The sequence below is a fragment of the Neovison vison genome, chromosome 1 (assembly GCF_020171115.1).
Source record: "Neovison vison isolate M4711 chromosome 1, ASM_NN_V1, whole genome shotgun sequence".
In the NCBI taxonomy this organism is placed as follows: Eukaryota; Metazoa; Chordata; class Mammalia; order Carnivora; family Mustelidae; genus Neogale; species Neogale vison.
The window spans coordinates 255,908,107-255,925,583 of NC_058091.1; the positions used below are offsets into that span (position 1 = coordinate 255,908,107).

General features: G+C 38.6%; 1 protein-coding gene across 4 annotated transcripts in view; it reads left to right on the top strand.

Annotated features, from left to right (window-relative positions):
• FBXW11 (F-box and WD repeat domain containing 11) overlaps nt 1–17,477 on the top strand; it is a 122,011-nt gene that overhangs the window by 78,550 nt on the left and 25,984 nt on the right. For 2 of the 4 annotated variants that reach the window (XM_044229543.1, XM_044229534.1), the window contains 4 exons: nt 358–420; nt 3,510–3,735; nt 13,307–13,493; nt 14,401–14,491. In XM_044229543.1, coding sequence (XP_044085478.1) covers nt 370–420; nt 3,510–3,735; nt 13,307–13,493; nt 14,401–14,491 — 555 coding nt within the window. In that variant the 5' untranslated portion in view covers nt 358–369. The remainder of the gene's footprint in view (nt 1–357; nt 421–3,509; nt 3,736–13,306; nt 13,494–14,400; nt 14,492–17,477) is intronic. The other 2 variants (XM_044229525.1, XM_044229553.1) reach the window with 1 other exon arrangement.

Genomic DNA, 17,477 nt, shown 5'->3' on the forward strand with positions numbered 1-17,477 from the left:
ATCAAGAACTTATTGAGTCTCTGGGGCTTCTTGCCACATAAGTTAAAAAAATAATAGCAGACGACTGAGGTAGAGCCTCAGCCCCAGCCCCGTAATTCAGCCTGTTTCTCTAAGCATGCCCAACCTTCATAAATAAAGACTTCATGCTTCCTTTTGTCCAGTCACTAACTGTCTTGATTTATGACAGATGAGCACAACCCTCTTGACCCAAAACGGCGTGTGTTAGTCACAAGCCAAACAGCTCTTGGGTTTGTGTCGGTACATTCTAGTTTGGGATTTCAAAATTATATTTTGGTGTAGTTATTTAGGATTTGCAAAACTTGGCATAATTCAAATAACCTGTTTTTCCCCCCTTAGAACACTTCAGTTATGGAGGATCAAAATGAAGATGAGTCCCCAAAGAAAAATACCCTTTGGCAGGTAGGAATGACGCGGCACAGATAAGGTAGCAGTTGACTTACTGTAGATAAGACGCTCCCTCCACTCCTGTTCTCAATGAAAACAGGTGCCAAGCATTTTCCTTTGTGCATTTTTACTAGTTTTGGAATCCACCCCATTTATTTTCTGTTCTTTAGGGAAAGAAGTGTCATTACGAATAGTAAAGAGTTTTGGAGTTATTACAAAGATTCTGAAGTGTCTGTAGCCTAAGATACTCAGTTTATTGCCACGGGCTAAGCTGAAGATGGTGTCCTTTTTCACCAGAATAGTACCGTGCCATACCAGTGTATGCTTTGGTGACTTAGTCTTGTTACCCTCACCCTTCTCCCCCATTTGTTAGTTTGCCCTTTTCTTCCCTTCTGACTCTGTTTTAGTCTGCCTGGTCTCCTCCCAATCCCCCAGGGATATATATATATATGTGTGTGTGTGTGTGTGTGTGTGTTTTTTTTGCCAGGGGTGGGGGGTGTGCCAATGGGATATAAAGTTTCATGATTTGATCCTTTCATCAACCATTATGGTACAAATAACTTTTCCTTTCATAAAGATACTTCAAAGGCAAAACGAACCTGAATATGAAGAGAATAATGTTAAAATATTTTCTGGGTTCATTTTATTTGAAACAAAAGGAGTAAATAAGTTAGTAAGAATAAAGTATGCCAACAAATTTAAGATGAAATGAAACAAAGTAAAGCAGTACCAGGAAGATGCTTCTGGTCCCAGCAGGTGGTTAGAAGTAGAAATGTAAAATGTGCTGTAGAATTCTGCATTTGCCACTCTTTGGGGGAACTGTGTGCAGACTGACTTCTGTTCCTCTTTTACATTTGATATTTTCCGATAGGATTCTCTTCATTTGCTGTTGATTTTTCAACTCACAGTGGCTCTGAACACTTGGCTTTTGGTTTTTCTTTAATAAGTTCTTTCAGTCAACTAGTTAACGGTATGCTAGTGCTGTAGGGAAGCTAGGTGGTTAGGAACCCTTCTGTGGATGAAATAATAACCCTTTTGCTTATCAAATGAGATAACCTTTTGCTTATCAAAAGTGAAAGTTTTTTTTAAATTATAAAGCAGTACACAAATGCAAGTTGTTACCATTACATCTAACCTGTTATGAAAGCAATTATTTTGGCAAGTGAAAAAGAACAAGGTATAGAAAGAAAAGAAGAAGCTCTTTTTCTCCAGATTAGGTACTTTCAGCATTTTTGTGCATATCCTTTACTCTGTCTTTGTGTGCTCCCCTTCACACAAATAACTAATTATAATGCTATATAAAATTTTGCATCTTGCTTTTTGTTCCTTAACATTGTTTCCTAAACATGTTTTCTTGTTACTAAAATCTTACTTTATAAATCTAATTTTAATGGCTATATTATAGTCCTCTGTGTAGATGCATTATTATTTGCTTTAACCATTTGCCTGTATTTGGGCAGTTATTTCTAATTTTTCTGTTATAACGTTATGGTGAACACCCTTATACTTTAAAGTAGCAAAGATGCTCCTTATACCAGCAGATATTCACCACAATGAAGAATTTTCATTTTTTCTGACTGTTTTGAATGTTGAGTTGTAAGGTCTGTTAGATAGAGGTCTTATTACAAGCAGCATCAACAATTGCTGTTCAGTGCTGCCCTCTGGTGGTACCCAGTGTCAGTGCGCTCTCTCACCCAAATGACAAGGGAAAAAAAACATTCCTAGAGAAGGAAGGTGTAAGATAAATGGGGTGGGAGCTGAATGCTTTCTGACTATATACCTCTAAATGTGGACATAAAAACTTGCTTCACGCAGGTATGATGTATAAGATTTTTATAAGGAAATCCAGGTTTCTCTGGATACTTATGAAGGATATCTTCTTTCTGGGATGGATTCAGTCCACTGTAAATTAGGGGACATAGTTGATAACAAAGCTCTTGGTTCTTCCTTTGTAAAATTTCTGTGATAAGCTCCTAATAGAATTAATGCATGTTCATAATATAACTCTTCAGTTCCCAAAATTCTCTTCTCTGCTAGTCTTTTTAGTATTACACATAAAGGGGCTATCAAACGAGTGATGGGCAGATAGCTTGGCAAATGTTTGACAAAGGCATGGAGGTAATTTTGTTTTTAAGCAGGGATGTTACTGAGCCCTACAGCATCAGTGGCAGTTGTGGCTTCAGTCTAGGGATTCTGATTGGGGGGGGGGGGGACAGGTGCTGTTGTCAGATGCAGTGTATGTAGTTTTCATTTGTAGAACAATATGCTGGTTTTACGCAAGGACCATGTAGATTTGATGAGAAATACACAGTTAGTGTAGGAGTCTGTAAGGATCATTTCAGGAATGTGGCTTGCTCTGGGTCACTTCTGGAGTAGGTGATCAAAAAAGGGAGTGAAAGTCCAAATTTTTTTTTGCCAGCATTTTAGTAGCCCTGGAAACAGTTTGGAGATGGATTCAGTTTTTAGATTGAATTGCTTTCAGGTTTCTTCGTTAGATAGACCAGTGGTTTTCAAAGAGTGGTCTCTAAAGTGTGTTCTCTGGACCAGCAGCATCAGTACCACTTGGGAGCTTGTTAGCAATGCAGATTCTCGGGCTGCATTCCAGACCTGTAGAATGAAGACTCTGTGGTGGAGCCAGACAGTCAGTGAGTTAGGAAGCCCTCTTGTTACTCTGATGCACACAGGTGTGAGACCATTGGCATAGATGAATATAGCATTGACTTTGGTCTTTGGGGAAGTAAAACAAACAGTCCTTGCTTCTTGGCCAAGTCGAGCAAGTTTTCTAAGATGGTCATCTCCAGTGTTAGTTATCTAATAGCCACATGGTTTTTGAATAAGCTTTGGAGAATGATGACATGAGACACCATTTAGCTTTATAAATAGCTGTAAATTTGACATTTACTTTAGAGACTAATTTGAGGACACAGGCCCTGAAGACATTTTAAATTACTTCATGAATTAATGAAGGAATGAGTTTGGCTTTAAGGTATAACTAGCATTTTAAGATTAAATGCACAGGGTAAAAAATGTTTCTGATGAAATATTAATTAGATTTCTTTTCCTTATCAAACTAATTAATTTTTTTCTTTATTTTTCTAAAATAGATAAGTAATGGAACATCATCTGTGATCGTCTCCAGAAAGAGGCCATCAGAAGGAAACTATCAAAAAGAAAAAGACTTGTGTATTAAATATTTTGACCAGTGGTCTGAATCAGATCAAGTGGAATTTGTGGAACACCTTATTTCACGAATGTGTCATTATCAGCATGGACATATTAACTCTTACCTGAAGCCCATGCTGCAGCGGGACTTTATCACCGCTTTACCAGGTAACTGTCCTTGTCTTTTAAGAGGCTGAGCAGTGGAAGAATGTCCAGCCCAAGGGCCTAGGTGGAGCTGAGTCGGTATTTGTAAAATGAATGAATGAGTACAGTGTGACTACAGTGTGAGTTTCTTTGGGACCCATACTGTATTTTAATATATGGCACTTGAAAAGGAGTTGCAGTGTAGCATCTCTATAGGAAGTGTAGGCAGTTTCTGCAATTAAGGGTGTTGGTCTTTGGTCATATTATTGTTTTATTTAATGAGTTAATGCTATGCGGTTAGTTTCAATGTAGTCTATATATACTCTGTATTTTGCTTTTATAAGTAATTTAAAAAATACATGAGGCAGTTTATCCTACAGTGTTTGTGTTTAAGAAATGTCCTAAAGTTTAGGATGTTCCTTTGTACTTGAAGTGACATTTAGGATAGGGAATGGCAAAAATGTATGGGAAAAACTGATGGCACGTCTTTATCACATCTTTTGAAATCTATTTCTGCATCTTCTCCCTCACTGTTTCTCTCTCTCTCTCTCCCTCTCTCTTTTTCCCTATCTCCCCCACACCCACATACTCCTCTGGATAAATTTACTTTGATTTTAAAAAAAAAAAGACTATTTTTTTTTTTTTGAGTAGTTTTAGGTTTATAGTAAGATTGGATGGAAAATACAAAGAATTCCCATATTTTCCATATCTTCACCCCAGCCCCCTATCACCATCCCATCCAGTCTCCCCAGTATTAACATCCCATCCAGAGTGGCTCATTTGTTATATAACACATTGGCCTATATTGACACATCATCATCGGCCAAAGTCCATACTTTACATTGAGTTCACTCTTGGTGTTTTACATTCTGTGGGTTTGGGCAAATATGTAATGACATGTATCTATCATTATGATTCCTATAGAATGGTTTCACTGCTTTAAAATCCTCTGTGCTCTCCCTATTCCATCCCCCTTTGATTTTTTATTTTTCATTAATTCTCTCTTTTGTTTCAATTTATCCCTCCTCCTCCTCTTTCGATTTTAGATGTAAATCTGGCAAGGTAGGATAGATTTCACTTCTGAAGAGAATGGTAGCCAGAATGTTTTCTTCTAATATGGTCATTGTAGTCTAGAGGGTACAACTGCTCTGCCAGGGTGAACCTAGAAAAATGCCAGGGATCAGACAGTGCCATTGCCACCAGCCCTAACCTGTCACAGCTTCTGGACAGCTCTTCAAGGAGTAGCTCTGCCCTTAGCCTATCTGTAATTGACAGTGCATCAGGACTTCATATTCTAAGGATTTCCACAACAAATAGCACCTGGGCTCAGGTCTCAGGGCAGCTTTGAATTTCTAATCTTTCTTCTAAAACGTGTTAGTTTACTTTCTACACTGGGAGTGTTTAAGGATATTTGAGAGTTAGCTTAGAAAATTTTGACTTTACTGTTGTTTTTATGCTGAAATGTAGCATTGTTTGCCCCATTTCATGCATTAATATTTCTAGAAAAGAAAACAAGAATCCTCTCTTTCTAGAATTGTATAGTCTTTAATTGCTAAGAGGGATCTCAGCCATCACTTAATCCTCTTTTTTTTTTTTTTTTTTAAAGATTGTATTTATTTATTTGACAGACAGAGATTACAAGTAGGCAAGAGAGGCAGGCAGGGAGAGAGAGGAGGAAGCAGGCTCTCTGCGGAGCTGAGAGCCCGATGTGGGGCTCGATCCCAGGACCCTGGGATCATGACCTGAGCCGAAGGCAGAGGCTTTAACCCACTGAGCCACCCAGGTGCCCCAGTCCTCTTTTTCATTGTATAAACTGGGAAGCCCGCGATCAAAGAAACTGCATGAGATGGCAAAGATCATACATCTTGGTTATTGTGTTGATTATGTGGGTCATGGTGGGGGCTGGTTCAAAAGTTAGTGCAAAGGCTAAAATCACTGTAGTTAAGATTATTCTGGAAAATCCCTTAAATTGGCCCTAAGTATAGAATACGAGTTTACAGCCCAGTTCAGTAATAATTACTTTTACTTAGGAGAGAGAGAAACAGATAATGGTTTTAACTGTATGGGTGGGAAGGAGGGTGAGGGGTCAGGGAGAGGGGATTACAGGCGGGTGTAAGTAAGGTGAGCGAGCCTGTGGTGCGGTGCCAGGACTCACAGCCCTTGTGGCAGCCAAGCCTTTTTGGATTCACATTGCATCTCACATCAAGAAAAGATAGGGCAGTTTTTAAAGTGGATGATTTTATTTGTTCCTCAACAGTGCTTTTAACTAAATGAAGTTATGCCTTCATTTTTCTCAGGCAAATCTGTTGCTTCTTTCTTTCTTTTCTTTTCTCTCTTTTTAAAAAATTTTTTATTTTTTTGCTTTCTACTGTTTGGGTTTTATTTTATTTTTTTGCCTGTAATTTGCTTCTCAGACATCTTAGAGTCCCAACTCACCTTATATGTTTACAGAATATCCACCAGGTGGCACTGTTGAAGTTCTCTTGCTTTGCAGAGTGTAGTTCAGAGGCAACCCCTTTTCTTGGGGAGTATACGGTCTTGGATGAGAGACAGAACAGATGAACATGTGTTATGTATATAAATATGGTTAGTATAATTGCATACAATTCAGTTTTCATTACAGCGAATTTTAAGGCATTGTCCATATCTCTGTTAAAGTGGAATTTTGTGGTATTGAATATTACATGAAATGAATGGACCATTGGCTGGGACATGGAAATATTTTTGTTAAAATGCTATTTGTTTTAACAGGATTTGATCTGAACATATATACATATGTCAGGATATATCATACATATGAATCTAATAGCTGGGGACAAGCTGGCCTAGTTGATTGTGTTCGTGTCGAGTAGACTTGGATTAATCCTGGCTTTGGTTCTTAACACAGACCCTGCTTTAAGAGTATTAGGGAAGAAACAGGTCCATGTGTATGTTCATACATAAATTTAATAATGTGTGGAGCAACTTACTAATCACTATTCTAATTTGGTGTTTAACTTTTATTGTAGATGATCTTGAGTTTGAAGTTTTTACTCTGTTGAAATTGTCAATCTAAGACTTTTTTTGATTGTAGAAGCCATTAATTCTATAAAAGTTGTCTATAGTTCTCACTTTTAAATGCTTACTGTGAATATCATACCTGTCAGTATAAGGAAAATGGAAAATGTTTGTGGTCTCTGGCTCCTTTTGGTTCAGTGGAAAAAGTGATAATTATGATATGCTTTTCTAAAAATCATGGTAAATGTTTAGTCTGCAATGTCAATTTCTGCAGGCTAAGTTTGTGGTTTGTGAGAACTGTTGTTAAAGGGAAAATTTATACCATTTGAAGTAGAGGCAGATTGTACTTCAAAGAGGATGATAAGCATTGGCGATCCTTTTGGTGAGGTATCTAAGCAATTAAGAATTTTGAAACACTTAGCTTCCTGGCCATGGTTTATTCATTTGTCTTATCCCCAAGTAAGGGTGATAAACTGTTAGGGACTGTAAATGTGACAGACTAGATCAAAGGTCCTGGGAGATGTGGAAGGACCAGAGCATAGCTAGGGCTTTTTAGGCTGGATGCAGGGCCAAAGACCAGCATGACAGAGTGGAGAGAGCTTGGGTCTTGGATTTACACAGCCTCTAAGTTTGAATCCCAACCCCTGCACTTAATAGTTCTATGAACCCAGTTTTTGGAGCCTCGGTTTCTTTTTTGTGTGGGAATAATAATAATAATACTTCATGGGATATTATGAAGATTAAAAACAATGTACATAATATGCCTGACATGTGGTGGGTATTCTGGGCATAGTAACTTTCAAAAAGGGGGAAAAAAAAAAGTCTGGGAGAGGCAGGAAACACCTGCTTCTCCAGAGGTAATAAGATTTGTTGCCAGGAAGTTTTAATTATTTACCTACTAATTTCTGAATGGATTCATCCTGACATAATATAGGTAGGTGTTTACACCACTTTGTTGGTACAACTAAATATTGGGCTTTGTGACCTGAGTGTCATTTCACTTCAGTTCTGTCTGAATCTTTAGGTCTGTGTATTTCAAGTTAAAGACATCCATTGATGTTGCTATTTCTGTCAGCACTTGCATTGTTTTTTCTTTCAAAAGGTTTCTGATTTCAGATTTTACAACTAGATCTGTGACTAGGAAGGGACAGCAGGAGTGGTTGGGGAAGGAAGTTTCTTTGCAGCTGCTCTTCAAACTGTGTCTCTGAAATAATGAAAGTTACTGTAATTGTATGATCTAAGCAGCTGTGTTAAAACTGGCTGTTGTCAAGGGCCTTGAACTGATGTTACGCAGTTGAGTTTTATTTTGATACAGTGTTATTTACATATTGAGCTTTGAAATTTGTGCCTTTTAATTGTTTTAATTTATTATTGAAATTTTTCCAGACCTTCATCTGGTGCCTGTAATTAGCAACAGAAGCACTTTCTCAGCACTGTGTGTGCCCTATTCTGGCCTCATTTTCTGAAACCATAAGGTGTCCCCTTGTTGCCTTGGGAAGGGGGGTGGTGGTGAGAGATGGGGAAGTCTCAGCAGGAGAGGGCCAGGGAGAGCCAGATATTTTTACTTAAGAAATGCTTAGTTTTAACACCTCAAAGCACATTTTAGCCGGGGCAAATGGACCCCCTTACTCAGTAATTTCTTTGTCCTGAATAGGCTTGAAATGAGAAGGTTACATGGCCTGCATGGCTCTGAGGACAGCTATTCTAAGGTGTTCAGATAGAGGTGGTGGGATTCCTCTACCCTAAACACATAAGGAATTGAGACTTAACACCAGCAGTGGGCTTGGTGCTTTGCTAGAGGAGGTGCACAGCATTTTCTCTGCAGCAAATAGTGAAGAAGGGCAACATTGCTTAGCTTTTTGATCAATGATATCAGCTAAGGGGATTCAGGGATGAGGGAAGGAGAATAGAGACTGACATTTAGCAAGTACCAGTTCTGTTTCTGGCTCCTTAATAACCTTCTCCTGTTAACTTTCCCAGCGAAGACTAAGTAGTTCATAAAGTGAGCGTACTGAGAGCAGAGGTGAGTGTCAGAGGGTTATTGTGCAGATTATATCAGGTCATCCACTGTAGCCATTGAATATCATTCTTGTTTTATGGAAGACAGATCCAGAAAGTAAAACTGATGCGCTTCAACCCAGGTTCCCAGGTTATCTGACTCTACAGCCAGTGTATTTACCAAGAGACTAGAAGATGCTGCCTCCTAGAATGATGTTAGGAATTTCAAGTATTATCCAAGGAAAGTAAATCTCATAGATGTTATAGAGACTGTACCGAATTGGAGTGATGGCATTTTGAAAGAGGAGGAAATATGTGTTAGAGATTTCCTTTTTTGTTTTTTTTTTAAGATTTTATTTATTTATTTGATAGAGAGAGCAAACACAAGCAGGGGGAGTGGGAGAGGGAGAAACACACTTCCTGCTGAACATGGAGCCCAACGTAGGGCTCGATCCCAGGACTCTGAGATCATGATCTGAGCCGAGAGCAGACACTTAACTGAGCCACCCAGGCGCCCCAGGTTAGAGATTCCCTTATGCAGAAACTCAGTAATAGTCTAATGGTGAGCCATTGAAGGGGGGAAAAATCAAAGAGGACTAAAAAGGGTATCATGGCTATCAAGCAATAGTTCCCAACCCTTCAGAATTCTCTGGGGGCACTTAAAAACACAGATAGTCCTGGTCCTCACCATCTAAAGATTCTGTTTCAGTAGACCAGAAAAAAATGTCTAGGGAATCTGTTTTTGTTGCTTGTTGTTTTTGTTTATTTGTTTTTTTTTTTTTTTTTTTTTTTAGACTTTTGATTGTTTTTATTTTTCCTATTATGAAAAATACTACAAACTTCAGGTAACAAGTATGGTGGCTTCCAGGTATGTAAAATAAAAGACAGGCAATCATATGGTTAAAGGACCCCTGGAGGACATGACAAGAAGATGCACGTTGGCTGTACTCAGAGGCATGGGGACAGGGTGGCTGAGGAACTGGTGGACATTAAGGAGAGGGAGCAGTGTTGAAGCCCCTGTGGATGCCCTCTGGTTCAAACTCTGAGTCATGGCGAAATTTGTTTTTGATGCAGACTGAAAGCTTCTGCTGAGGATCTAGTGGGACTTCTTTTGGAGACTGGGTATTTCAGTTCACCTGTGTCTTTTTCTACTGTGTCGTTGTTGCATTACTGGTTTACAAACCACTGGGCATACAGAAGCTTTCAGTCTGTTTTTGTTTATTTGTTTTAAAGATCATTTGCCCTAAGTGACTCAATTAAAACCATACAGGCTTCTGAGAACCAGCTTCTAGACCACCCAACCAGGTGAAAGATTTGGATGCTGCTTTCCCAGTTCATAGGTGGTGGGGATGTTGCAGTCATTGAGGAAGTTGCATTGAAAAAGCAATGATCTGATGCATTCTTGTCTCCTATTCATTTCCTCTCTCAGAGAGCCGGGGACTCACTGGGGTAATTAGTTAGGGGTGTGTTTATGACTAATTAGGGGAATTTGGTTAATGATATGGAAATAAACCAGATCTTGAAAGGTGAACGTGTTCTCATAGGACATGTAGAAGATAGTCAGGTAAGGTACCCAGAATTAGAAAAATTCAGAGAAGAGCTAAATCTATTAGCCCATGACTCGAAACACTTAAAAAAAAAAAAAAAGAAAAAGAAAAAGGAACATAGAAGTCTGAGAGATTCTGAAATTTGAAATTCTTGTTAGTAATTTGTTAGTCCTAGCAGTGGAGAGCTACAAGTATGACTGTATGTGATTGTCCATGGATTTTCCTGATTTTAAAGGAAAAGATGGAAGAAAGGGGCACATGATCATGGAGATACACAAAAAGGAAACCAAAGCTCCTGTAAATGAGCAGACCTAAAGACATTGTGTGCCAGGATAGTGACAGGACCTGTAGTTGTGATTTTCAGAATTGTGGAGCATTGAGAAGAGGCAGAGCTCGAGTACAATTGTGCCCTTTACGTCTTGTACAGGTATGTTCTGTAGCCCTGCGTGATAGCACCCTGAGATGATCCGTGAGCACTTTTCATGGTTTTAAGAACTGGAGAAGTAGAGATGGGTGTATTATTTGGGGGATATTGACTGATAAATTTGATGTTACACTCTAGCAGACCTTTAACATAGATGATCAAAGTTAAATAATTTGCAGCTGAAAAGACTCTGTAGGGTTCTGTAAGCCTAGAAAGATGTATACAGAATATTAGGAGTCTTTATCTCTGAGAGGATTTAGGGATTGAGACTTTTCTGCTGATAGGGATTTTATTATTTTTCCCTAATGAACCTGGGTTATATATGTTTTAAAAAAGGGACACAGAGCAGTTACTTGCCAACTTGTAAACAAAAAATGTAATACCAACTTTATGGAGTAAGCACCAGCAAGAAAATACAAAGAGTAGCCACACCAAATTCACCTAACTTTGGGGTGGGGGAGGGGGGTAAGGTTATCAGATTAGTTAGTCAGAAGAATGTTGTGAAACATTCATTGTTTCAATGAATGTTTTTCCAACATTCATTGAAATGTAGGGTCTTTATATGGGACAGAGTTTCTCCAAATATTCCAACAGTGAATAGGGAGATTTTGGCTGGACAATAGTACATCCAGATGGTTACAGAACTAGTGACTCAGTATTGGTATGTGTGAGTATTTCATGAATGGACCCACAGAAGCCTGGATAGAAATCTCTAGAATCATGAGTGCTGTCCTTGGTTCTGATCCATTTAACATGTTTGCCAAGAACTTGGGATAAAGACTTAACTGCATTTGACCATCATGCAGATTTTTGGTGTGGAATACCCAGTCTTCTGGAGGACGGAATCAGAATTCTAGAGGCTGACATGGAAGGGTCAGATCAAGCTTCAAAGGTGAATTATAGCAAGGATGACTATAGATTCCTGCATGAGGCTGCCCTTCATCTCTCCATTAGCTATACAAATCTAGAACGAGGTGGGGTGTTAAAATAGATATTGTTGGGGAACAGGCCTAGGAATTTATTTTAACTTATTGTTATCTTAGGAATCTACCATGATAGGACTACTAGATAAAGGCAATGTAATCTTCGCACCAACTGTAATATAATGACATATACAAGAAAAGATCGTGGTTTCATTGTAGTCTTCATGATCAGATCAGAGCTTGGGTATTAGCTCTAGACTAGAGTAGGGCTATTAGTTTATGAAAGGCTTGTAAACCACAGTCATCAGTATAAAGTGTCATTCTCAGAGTTGAAGACAACATTAGTTTGTAAAGCATTTTAATGCATCATCTCATTTTGATATTTTCAAAATCGAAATTATCCCCGTCTTATACAGTTGAGAAAGTTGAAAGACTTACCTGTATCCTGCCAAGTTAGTGCTGCTATATGGCTTCTTTTTATCTTGAAAAAGAGAGCAAATATTAATCCTGTATGGTGTTTTGTTGTCTTTAAAATCTTTTCATAGAATTATTTTATTTGATTCTTACTGGTTGTGTGAGAAAGGACAGTGGTTACTGGTGATTACCATTTTGTAGCAGTAAAAGACCAAGGGCCAGTTAGGTTATATTTCAGTATTTGTTTCATGTCGAAGAAGTGCTACTTGGGGAACCTAGACTTGAAATTGAAATTTTCTGCCTATATGTTTAGTGTTCCCACCACTGCAGTAGGCCTGGGCTTTATGTTTTGTAGCTATAGGGGACTTGCCTAGAACCACAGGCTGGGAGTTTGCAGGTGGCCACAGTATTGACCATGGTGATTTCCTTACTAGATGGCAGTGTCAGGCGGACTCTGAATCTTGGTTGTCTTTGGGAGGACCCTTGTGTGGTGTGGGATAAGCCTCTTAAGGTTGAAGAATTTGTAGACATGTGTGGTTCTTGCTTTTGAGGATTTTACCTCCATGAGGAGATGAAGAAACGATTGACAAAAATACAACTAAGGAGACCTGACTTTAACTCTTAACTTTTCATCAGCTTTTTAAGCTGTGTGGGTGTTTCACTTTGTCTCCTTGGCTCCGAGGGAGTCACGTAGGTTGTGTATTAAGAGGGTGATTTGTTACAAGAGACGGTAAGTCAGAGGGAAAAGGAGCGAGATCAGAGTTGCAGTCTAGGCTTTACTACTCTATAGTTGTGAAACCTTGAGGACTTTACGTCTCTGCGCCTCATCTGTAAAATTTGAGGAATTGCTATCCTGTAGTGGTTTTGTAAAAGAAAATGCAAGCAAGTCTTTTTTTCATAGTATCTGAAAAATAGAAAGCCGTCCAGGATCGGTTTGTACAGTCAGGAACTGTTATGAGACACACACACACACACACACACACTTTTTTTAAAGTAAGTTCTATGCCAGACATCGGAGTTGAACTTAGTGACCCTGAGATCAAGAGTTATGTGCACTACCCACCAAGCCAGCCAGGCGCCCTGCCCTCGATTGTTTTACCTTAAAAACTCAGAACTAAGAAGAAGCATATGTATTTATGTACTCATGCACTTGTATATCTGCAGAACTTTTGCTATTACTCAAGTATGTTGCCTGGTTTAGGATTTCTTTATTCCTTTTCCCTTTACAGGAATGGTGACTGGTACATTTCCATCTCCCTTCCCATTCCTTCACTGACTTTTCTATTTTGTAGAGCAAGGCTTAGACCACATAGCAGAAAACATTCTTTCTTACCTGGACGCCAGGTCTCTGTGTGCAGCAGAGCTGGTATGTAAAGAATGGCAGCGAGTGATCTCTGAAGGAATGCTTTGGAAGAAGCTTATTGAACGAATGGTGCGCACTGACCCTCTATGGAAGGGGCTCTCAGAAAGAAGAGGGTGGTAAGTTCTTGGATTGCTTGTTTCCTTGGAAAAAGCTTCCTGGACATGGTTCAGCTGCCCAAATAAGTAGTTATACTTGCCACATGTGTTGCCCCATTTTCAACAGGTGGGGAAGAGGAGTGTTCTGGAGTGGTGGCAGGGGGTAGACGGGTGGGTGGGAGTTAAAGCTGTTAGAATAATTCCTTTTGCAATGCATATTTCCTTTACAAGTATTAACCACTAGGAAGTAGTATATAGTTTGAATGAGTAATTTGGCTTTTCAAACCTATTTATTTATTTATTTATTTAGACCTATGTATTTATGGCTTTCCTTTCACACTATTCTTAGGTGATGATACTATTAGCAAGAGATAGATAAGAAAAAAATAAAATATGAGAAAGGCAAATAATGCTATTTGTTATTTGTCACTGCTTCTGATTAAAGATACAGGAGGCACAGTGGGCAGGAGTTTTCAGATAACCCATTAACTTATATATAGCTTTATAGCTTTGTACATCCATGTAACCTGGTCCAGTTAGCACAGAGAGTGTTACAGGTGGAAGTACAGGTCGCTATGTGAGTAAGGTTAGGGCTGTATATTCTTCAAGGGAGGAATTTTGATGTGTATCAAGTAAGGTTTTTCACAAAGTTACATTAGCATTTTTTATTAAGTTAACGGAAGGCTATATTAATATATGTTGGGTGTTCAGGAAATAAAAGGCCAGGATTATGATACAGAGCTGGAAATGAAAGTATGCTTGTGTCTAACGTGTGATTTTAACGGTCAGAAATCCTGCTTTTGAACTGTTAAAGTTCAGTGCAAGTCAAAAGTCTTGAAAGATACAGTATCTTTGTAAGCACCATGTTTAAATAAAATTCACCCTTTTATGTGCAAAAATGTAACATCTGTTTGTTTTTATTTGCCAGGGATCAGTACCTGTTTAAGAACAGACCTACAGATGGCCCTCCCAATTCATTTTATAGGTCATTATACCCAAAGATTATCCAGGATATAGAGGTAACTTAATGATTTATCTGTTTTATGGGCTCTTTGTGTCTTGTTCTCAACTTTTTATGTTGCCTTAGAGTGTTTTTTGATCTAAAAACATGGAGCTAGTAATTTTTTTTAAGTTGAACTCTTGAAGCAAATGTGTCACAATCGGTATATAATCTGCAGCCATTCTTCAGAGTAGATAATTCCTTTAAGTAAAAATGATCTCACTTTCCTGAAACATGAATTACGTCTGAGAGGTTATCAGTTAATTAAAACCCGAACCCAAAGTCAGCTTTTTATTCTAATTTGATAAATTTCCCAAAATCCAAGGCACGGTTTTTCAGGTCAGCACTTTTACATTCTTGAGCCATCTCAAGGGAACTGGAGAAGGCATAGTCTTGGCTTCCTCTGTAAATTTCCCATAACTTTTTTCATAAAAGTGACTCAAATATAATTCCAAGCAATAGTTAAGTGGGTTTTATAGAGCAAATTATGCTCCTGGATTTTGGATGTGAGTGTAACTTCACCAGACCAGTAAAACTCTGTAAACTTGATGAGAAACATTGGAGATGTTTGATATTATTCATGTGTTCTAATTAGTTCAGTTTTATTATTTAGCCCTTTTCCTTGAACCAGGAAAGACATGCTCAGGCATTTCTCATTAACTCTTTCACATGTGTTCATGGCAGGTCTCGGTTACTTCACTATTTCCTCCTTGGCGAAAGGCTTAGCCTATGCTAGGCAGTGCTGTATCACCCATAAAGTTATACTCAGTTTCCCAAATGTGAAGTAATCCTCTCCTCCAGGTGATGTACATAAAAGTTACTGTGCCAAAATTCATTATTGGAGAAACATGCGCCTTTTGGGGAGTCCCCTTTTCCCCCTTTAAGACAGATGTGAACTGATGGAATCATTAGGTTAATGGTAAATCTCAGTGTGACTGGAATATCATATTTAAAACACAGACCCTTGTCTTGAGTATACAGCTCCCTAAAATGAACTGTAAAGTAATCTCTTAGGGAAAGCTAAATAATAGAAAACTTCTGCCTGACAAATCATAAAGTTTAGGAATTAATTGATCCATTGGCAGCTCAGAACTTAGAATAAATTGCTCCTACAGTGTAGGAGCTGAGACACAGTGTTAACTTGAATCTTACATTGAGGGGTGTGTGTGTGTGTGTGTGTGTGTGTGTGTGTGTGTGTGTTTCAGGAGGAGGGACTGTCTCTTACTCCGACATAGTTGTTCTCAGATATTGCTTGTGCATATATATTAGAAACTATATTACTTTTTGCTTTTTTCCTCCAACTATTCTTTCAGAGTACCTCTAAATTTCCTTGAATAATTTTGCAAGTCCTTTGTTATGAGAAGGACGAAGTTTAAAGTCAATATTAATAAATGAGAACTCTGGAAGAACTTTGATCAGGTTAAAGGTTTGGTGACATGGGGTATTTTATTTAATCCTCATGAGTGCTGTTTTAATCGATAGTATGAACTCCGTATTCTGGAGCATGATAGTATGTGACACTACCTACCATAACCATTTCCTCAGGCTGAAATAATACTTTAAAGTTAGTGGAGGAGGCAGATGTGAGGGTAATGGAGCTGTGGGGGAAAACCCCATTTGATGCAAAACCTCTACATCATGGTGGTCTACCCGGTGATTCTTAAACTGTGGTTTGGGAAAACCCACTGGTTGGCCACAAGAGTCTCCTCCAGATTTTTGTGGGCTAGATCTCTTAGTGTAAGGGATAATGTTTTATATTTTGGTATATTCACTAATAGTAGTAATAATAAAAGATAATGTGTCACACATATTAGAGTGTTCATTTGTGCTAGATTCTTTGTGAAGCATTTTATAATACACTTTTTCATTTAACTCTGAACGATATCTTGAAAGGTAGGCCATGGTCTTATTTAAATTTAAGGAAACTGAGACACTCAACAAGGTTAAATAGCTTGCCCCAGATCACACAGCTAGTGAGTAACAGAGTCTGTGATCAACCTTATATTCTTCTGTACTTAGTACAACTTTCTGTATTATGGATTACTGGTACCTCATCAAAATAGAGATCTTTACCTCTGTTTCGGGAGTATGTTTTACTCTGTCTAGGGCAGATGCACATGTAGAGAGTTTTATCAGTGATCTGTGGATCAAACAAATGGAGACTCAGGGGCTTGGCTCTTGACCTTTTGCCTGGTATGAAACTTTTAGGCAGAATATAATAATTACTGTACCTGCTTTTGAGCCTTTGCAGTATACTATGAACTGGGTTGGGTGATTTACATAGATTATTGCATTTAATTCTTACAAGGTACATATTATCCCCATCTGTAACAAGGGGAAACTAAGACTAAGAGAAGAGATGGGAATTTAACTGAGACCTCTCTAGCTTTAGGTTTAGTGTTGTTGTTTGTCATTTTCAAAGTTGGAAAATCCAAGAAGTGAAGGAGAAAGAGGTATGTTGTTGCATGCCTGTGGACTTTGCAAGGTGCTCTTCTCATCTTTCCCAATGGTGTGAGTACTTACCATCCTTGAAAAAAGGGTGCGAGTTAAGATAAGATTAATTGGCCTGTTTTAGTTCCAGTTAAGGGAAAGGTAGTACTTTAAAGGGTTTTAAGCACAATGCCAAAAGATAAATTACAGCCTGAGTGCTAAGTGGATGTTTGTGCACCTCTGCCCAGTTGCCCATACACAGCTGCAGAGTCTCCTTGTGGTTCCCGTGGGCTTTGCAAAGCTGCCAATTGACAAACCTTTTTCTCTTTCTTTTTCTTGCTGTGCTTTGACAGCTCTGTTTTATGTACTCGCTCCTGTCATCTGTCCATTCCCAGATTTGACTTTGATGAACAGATGACTTTCCTTTTCACTTTAACTTACTAGAAATTGGCTAATTTTCAAGAAAAAAGTAGAAAATCTAGCTCAGTGAGGCCAATCCCCATTATTCAAGAAATGAAGATGTGAAAGATGAAGTCTGGGGAGAATAAACAAGTATTCTTCGCTTTCTGCAAAGG